General features: G+C 63.5%; 1 protein-coding gene across 2 annotated transcripts in view; it reads right to left on the reverse strand.

Annotated features, from left to right (window-relative positions):
* Positions 1-1,113: 1,113 nt before the first annotated feature.
* Positions 1,114-6,528, reverse strand: part of KCNC4 (potassium voltage-gated channel subfamily C member 4) — a 21,019-nt gene continuing 15,604 nt past the window's right edge. Inside the window, exon 4 of one of the 2 annotated variants that reach the window (XM_085302286.1) lies at positions 1,114-1,658. In XM_085302286.1, coding sequence (XP_085158412.1) covers positions 1,477-1,658 — 182 coding nt within the window. In that variant the 3' untranslated portion in view covers positions 1,114-1,476. Of the gene's footprint in view, positions 1,659-2,436; positions 2,517-6,528 lie in introns of those variants that run through there. The other variant, XM_085302285.1, reaches the window with a different exon arrangement.

The following is a 6,528-nucleotide window of genomic DNA, read 5'->3' on the forward strand; positions in this document are numbered from 1 at the left end:
AGGTGCGGGAAAGCTGGCGAGAGCCCCGTGCGCGCAGGGGACGGACGCGCGGCCCCCTCCTGCGAAGGGTGGCAGGGACGGGCCGGACGCTCCCGGACCCGCTCCCCGACCCGCTCCCCGACCCGCTCCCCGAGCAGCGTGCGCGTCCCGTAAAGGAAAGCTGGCTGCTGCCGGCAGCTCCTTGCATCAGAGCAATCGCCCCATTAAAGCTTGCGTGCCCGGCGGGGTGCTCGGAGCAGCGAAGGGGGTGCCGGGAGCACCCCGACGGGTGCAGGAGGTGGCACCGCGCTCCAGAAACCGCCGCGGGCCCGTGGCTGGCTCCGTCCCGCTGCTCCGCTGCCAGCGCTCGGCGTCTCGCTTAGAGCAAAGAGCTGGGAAGCGGAGGAGGCGCAGAGCATCCCGGCGCAAAACGGGCTCCGGGGCGGCAAACGCAGCCCCGAGCCTTCGCCGCTCGCTCCTGCCTCTTCCTCCTCCCCGGCCGTTTGCGCGCGCCCGGCCAAGGCCGGAGGGAAGCAGCCGCGCGGCCCCGTGCCCGGMGCGCCCGCGGCGTTCCCAGCCCGGCCCAGCCATCGCCGGCTGCTTCCCTAGGTCAAACCCAAGGTGCYGGCGCCGGGCCGCGCAGCCGCTCGCTCGGTTTTTTATTGGCGGTCCCGGTTTTCGCCGATTCCGATTCCTCGAAGCGCGCCCGCCGGCCTTTCCCGCGTGCCGCTCGGGTTTCCGGGGCCCCCCTCCGCCCCTTCCTCTGCCCTGCTGCAGAAAAATAAAGCGAAAGAGTCAAAAATGCCCCTGGAAAAGGGGGAGAAGAGGGAGAGGGGTCTTTTTTATTTGGGAAGAGAAAGCAGGGTAGGGGGAGGACATGCCAGGCTCCTTCCCCACCCGCCGCCGCCGCTCGGCTCCGGATGGATTCGTACCTGGAGGGGCTTGGCGCCGAGGAACGCCGGCCAAGAGCGGAGCCGTGCCAAACGCGCGCAGGGCTCGCGGGCCCCGTCCGGGCTCGCCGGCTCCAAAGGCTCGGAGGAGCTCGCGGAGACAACGGCAGCTCGGCAAATCCCCCCCCCCCCGCCCCGGCCGGGACCCTGGCGCCCGGCTGCGGCGGCCCCGGGGCAGCCCGCGGCGCTCCCGAGAGAGGGCAGGGGCAGAGCGGCCGGCCGAGAGCCGGCGGCGGGGAGGGGGGACGCGCCGGCCCCGCGGGAGCAGCCGCGTCTCTCTCCCCTCTCCCCAAGCAGGCGCCGGCGCCCGGCAGCTCCCCGAACGCCGAGTTTCTCTCGCCGCCTCCGAGGAAGGTTTTTCCTCTCTCGAATCGCCGTTTGGCCGCCGGCCGCCGAAGCACCGACCGCTCACGCTTTTTGACCGCTTTCTCTTCGGTTTCGTGGTAGGTCAATCACACGAGCGGATTTTCCCCAAGCTTTAACCTTCCGGGTCTCTCCTTGCATCTCCAGGCGCAAAATCGAGGAGCCGGTGCCCTCCAGGGCAACGTCAGCCCTGGGGAGCGAGTCCCACAATCTCTTCCCTGGAAGTTTTAACCAAAGCCCCTCCGGTGATTTGGGAAGCTTCAAGCAAGGGACTAGAGTCCGGGCTCTGCTGCTTCCTCACGCCGAGCCCTCGGGGCGCGCGGAGGACTTCAGCCTCCTCGGYGGGGCGCGAAGGAGCACCGGGAGCTGCGGAGCGGGAGGGAAAACATCAGCCAGCTGCGAATCGGCTCCGCGCTGCCTGCTCGGCTCCGCCGTCAGTCTGGCTGCTCAGCTCGGGGAGAACATCGCCGTAGGGCGTTCACTCTGAAACCTAAGGACGGCGCCGCAATAACGCCGATGATTTCGCCTCGGAGAGTCAGATTCGTTAAATCTTCAACAAACGAGGATTGCACGGACRTTGGAACGAACCTGCCACGGGCTTTCCAGCAGGCCCTGAGCCGCGCGAGAYGGCGAGGGGCTCGGCCGCAACACCCGGGCAGCCCGACCGCCGGGGCACCCGGCGTTTCGGCAGCGGGGAGGGATTTGCTGGGGCGCGGGGAGCTCGCGGAGAGAAAAGGGCCGAGGCCGGGAGGCGCATACGTGAGCCGACCGCAGCTCGCGGACGTCTTTATTCGAACTCTAGTGCTGGGTGACAGGTAGAGGCATGCGTACAGGACGGAAGGTCACGGGATTAGTATTGCCTTGATCACAGAGATATGGAACAGCGTTAGAAAGACACTGACCCTCGCAGGGCGGCCGCCTTCGCCCCTGCCGCTATTGCTTCCCGGCCCGGATGGAGCCGGGCCGGCTCGGAGCGGGCGACGGGAGCGGCGCGGGGCGCGCGGCGTCCCAAAGCGAGGGGAGGGCGGGCGGATCGGGGCGAAGCCGGGGCCGCCCCGGCTGCCCGGCCGGCAAAGCTCCGCGGGGAAGGCGTCCCCTCGCCGGCGGCTCCGGAGAAGGCGACCGACCGACCGGACCGCCRCCGCCGCCGCCGCCGCCGGGCTCAGGAGAAGGTGACCACCTCGCCCTGGGGGTAACTGGGAGAGAGGACGTCTTGGCAGCTCTCTGCAATTAAAGACACACGTATTAAACGCGCCGCTAAACGCTGCTTCTCGAGAAAGCGAGAGAAAAAGCGAGAGAGGAAAAGAGACACGGAGCGGGGAGGATGCRGCTGGGATGGGATGGCTTTGCAACGGGAAAAGCGGGCAACGGTTCGCACGGCTTTCGGCAACGCGGGCCGGCTCACGCCACCGAGCGGCCCCCGCCGCCCCCCCCACCACCACCCATCCCCTCCCGGGCCGCCCCGTCCCTGCCCAAATCCCCCGGCGCCCAGCGCAGGCGGCTTTGGTGCCGTGGCTCAGCCGCCCGCCTGCACCCGGGAGCTCCGCCGCCCGTCCCGACGTACCCTCGYGTGACGTAACGCGGTGGGTGAATTTTTCCACCGCTTTGCTTGGATTTTTAAAGCCCCACGGGAACCACAGCTACCCGGGACCGGTTAACCCAGTATCATCGTCTTTCAGATCACCTGCGCATACGGGGCTGAAACTCTTTGATGCCGTCTGGAAGGAGAAAACGCTGACGCTCTACCCTTAAAATAGGCAAACAGGGCAAAAATGCCTCAAAGTGGACTAAAATGGAGACCCCCCAGGCTGRAGACTTGGAAAACAATTCCCCGAGGGAAACAAGAACAGGAATCGAGGGGACTTCAAGGCTAAAAATGAAGAGCAGAGGGGAGAAGCCTCCATCGCTGCAGCACTTTCCTCCAAAAAAGCTGCTTTGGACCCAAAGTTTCCAAGCAAGCCCAAGCCAGATGTCCCAAAGCCAAGCCCAGTGCATTAATATCCCGCAGTGCTCTCTCTCTCTCTCTCTCATTCGTTATCATTGAATTAATTAACATTGACTGGCGCTCTGAGTCACAACGCCGCCTCGCCGGCCGTGCCAGGACGCGGTTCTCCGAGCGAGGGGCCGGCAGGCAGCGCGCGGAGGCAGCGGGACGCTCCGTGACGCCCGCGGAAAGGTGCGAGACTGGAGGTTTGGGGGCCAAAAGGGGCCTCAGATCTCTAGGACTGAAGGMGAGATGCTTCCTCCATTGCTTTGCATCGTCCTAGGGTGGGAACGCGCTAAAATCTTGCTGTGTTTCCCGCGTGCGAGCAATGAGGGTCTTGCTGGGAAGATAACGCCCCTGAGTCGAGGCAGGAGCCGCCTTTCGGGACATTTCCCAGCTGGAGACCAGACACAGCTCCAAAGCTCCGGTTTCTCCTACGGAAAGGTCTTGTCCTCCCTCGAGCATCGCCGGCGCTGGGCACCGAGGAGCTGGGTCGTGCCTCTCCGCCGCAGGCAGAGCCGGGATGGCCGAGCCCCGGAGGGCTCCTGGCCCCGCGGGAGATGCCACCCGCGTCTCAGGAGGTGCCGGGGCGGACGGGGCACCCGGCTTCGCCCCGTGCAAACCCATCGGTGGGAGCGGCGACGCCGCAAGCGGCTCAAAGCCCTCCGCGRCCCCCTCGAGCCGTTCCCCGGCAGCTCTATCGATTCGCCGGCGACACGAGCCGGCTTTTAGCTCCCGTCTCCTCCTCCTCCCCGCTCAAAGCCATTTCGTGCGCTAGCTCGAGACCCGCTGCCCCGCTCCCCCGGGGACCTGCCTTGGAAAGCAGCTCGCAGGCTCGGCAAAATGAGCGCAACTAAAAATAAATAACAGCAGCGCCGACTTTTGTTTAATCGCTGCCCCGGGACAAAGCCGCCGCGAGGAAGCCGCCCTCCCGGCGCGGCTCCGCACCGCCGCCGGCCGCGAAGCAGCCCCCTCCCGCCGCAAAAAACCTCCTTCCTCGGCCTTTTCCCGGGTGCAAACCTAGCGCCGAAGGACGGCGATGCCCCCGCAGCGCGTGCGCGCGCGCGGGGAGGAGAGCAACCCTTTCCCCAAGCACCTTGCAAAATAATTTCCGAGCCCCGCTCGGATATTTCGCACGGGAAAAGCCCCCCAAAACCCCTTGCCCGAGAGGACGTGACGCAGCGACGGGCTGGGAGCTAGCAGGCGCCTATTTTTAAGCTCAGCTGCGTCTCATTTTGCGTCTGCTTCTGCTCGCTGCCGGCACGGGCAAGGGATAGTTGAGATTTTTTTTTTTTTTCTTTTTATTGTCATCAAATAAGCGCTGAGGATTTTTCCTGGCAGCGCTGGGGAAGCCAGAAACAGGCTGCTTCTGGGTAGAGCAATTACTCTCTCGACATCTTAACCTCCCGCCCGGCTGCTTGACAGGCCTTTCTATTTTCTCGGCTCTTTTCGGGCACCTCCCGAGGAACAGAGCCCTTGTCGCAACGATAACGATTAATACTTCGCACACGAGGCCGGGACCGTAGGGTCACGCTTAACCTCCCGCGCGAAGCCCCGGCGCACGCGCGGAGCGGCTCAGCTCCTACCTGGGCGCCCTCGGCTTGCYGGGCAAGCGGCAGCGAGCTCGGCGCGGTCACGATTGCTGCCTACCCGTTTTATTATTATTATTATTTTTAATGCCATTTTAGGACTTGGGCAGAGGCAGCTGTATGCCTATTGATTTATTTGGTTCTTTAAGAATAAATCAACCAACTTTGCTTTCTCCCCGGTGCATTTTGCCTTAGTTGGAACGCGTGCTCCTCTCCAGATCCCTAAACATAGATAAGTGGCTGGGAGAATATTCAGGGGAAGTATCATCTACGCCGGCTCTATTCTTATCCTGCTCTCCAGGCATCCAATTTTGGCCACTGTTTGAGATAAGACCTGGGGCTACATAATTCAGTTGTCTGCTGCTCTGAGCCGCTACAGCTCCCCATATAGCCTTATCGGGGGGGAGCCCATGCGAGCTCACCCCCAAAACTACCAAAAATCCAACTTAAAAAATAATAATAATAATAAAAATCACAGGTTTTCCTGCTCCTGCATCTCCCAAATTGCTTATTCAGAAGATGATGGAGGGGGGGAGGGAGAGAAGAAGCAGCGTTTTTTTTGTTTTTTTTGTTTTTTTTGTTTTTTTTTGTTTTTTTTTCCGGCGGGTCGGTGCCTCCCACCGCGATCCCGCGGCTCCCGTTCGGGGCTCTGCTGTTTGCGAGGCAGGAGCCTTTTGCGCGCTCGTCATGCCTCCTCCCGGCTTGCATAACGCCGCTTCTAAAAATTGCACCGCGCCGGGGTCCAACACGCGGCGCCCGAGACGCCCGGCGCGGGGGAACGCCGCGGCCCGCCGCGTCTCCGGCGAGAGACCTCGGAGGAATCGCTCAGGACTCGGAGAGCACGGAAAGGGTCGCCGGATYGCCGGAGGAAAGGCGGCGGTCGTTGCAAAGCGGCGCTTCCCGGATTTCCGGCGCGACTCACGGAGCTACCGGAACCGCGCGGTGCACGAAGACGCTTCGATTCCAGAAACRGGGCGAGCGCAGCTACGCCGGCGGAGGAAATCCCCACGGACAGAGGAACGACGGGCGACCCGAACGGGGACGCCGCGCGCGCGGACGGCCCCGGCACCGCGTCCGCTCGGAGCCGCCGCCAAACTCCCGGGAAGCCGCTCGCAGCACCGAGCCGAGCTTCTCCCCTGCCGACAAGCCTGGGGAAGGAGAGAGCGAGGAAAGAGGAAAAGCAAAACGAGCSAGAGTTTTCCGGGCTCTTCCTGCCTATCGGACACGGGGAGTTTTTCGCTTTCTTCCTAAATAAAGGGAGATGTTTCGACTGGCTCCTCCTGGCAGCTCGTTAAACTCGGCGGGGAGGAAAAAATAAATAAATACGTCAGCCAAGGTATCGAGYGCTTCCTCCGAGCGCAGCATCTTTCATGCCGCAGCGACATTGAGTTTTAGCGCTGGAGCTTCCTGGCATCGACCCTTTTCTCCGCGAAGGGAAACCGAGGCGAAATCAGGGCGCGAACGAAGGATTCGCCCTCGTTCAGAGCAAGGTCGTCCGTCGCCCGCACGCTCCCCGCACCCAACCCGGGCGCCCGTCCGGCCTCCGCCGAGACCTCGGGGCCCGTTTTCGTGAGCCCCATTCAGCCCTGTGAGCGTCCCCGAGGTCGGATGGAGAAGCAGACGCACACAGGAGGAAGGATCAAGCGAAAAAGCACCAAAAGAA

The sequence above is a fragment of the Rhea americana genome, unplaced genomic scaffold (genome assembly GCF_003343005.1).
Source record: "Rhea americana isolate MKP2758 unplaced genomic scaffold, rheAme1 scaffold_189, whole genome shotgun sequence".
Classification (NCBI taxonomy): domain Eukaryota; kingdom Metazoa; phylum Chordata; class Aves; order Rheiformes; family Rheidae; genus Rhea; species Rhea americana.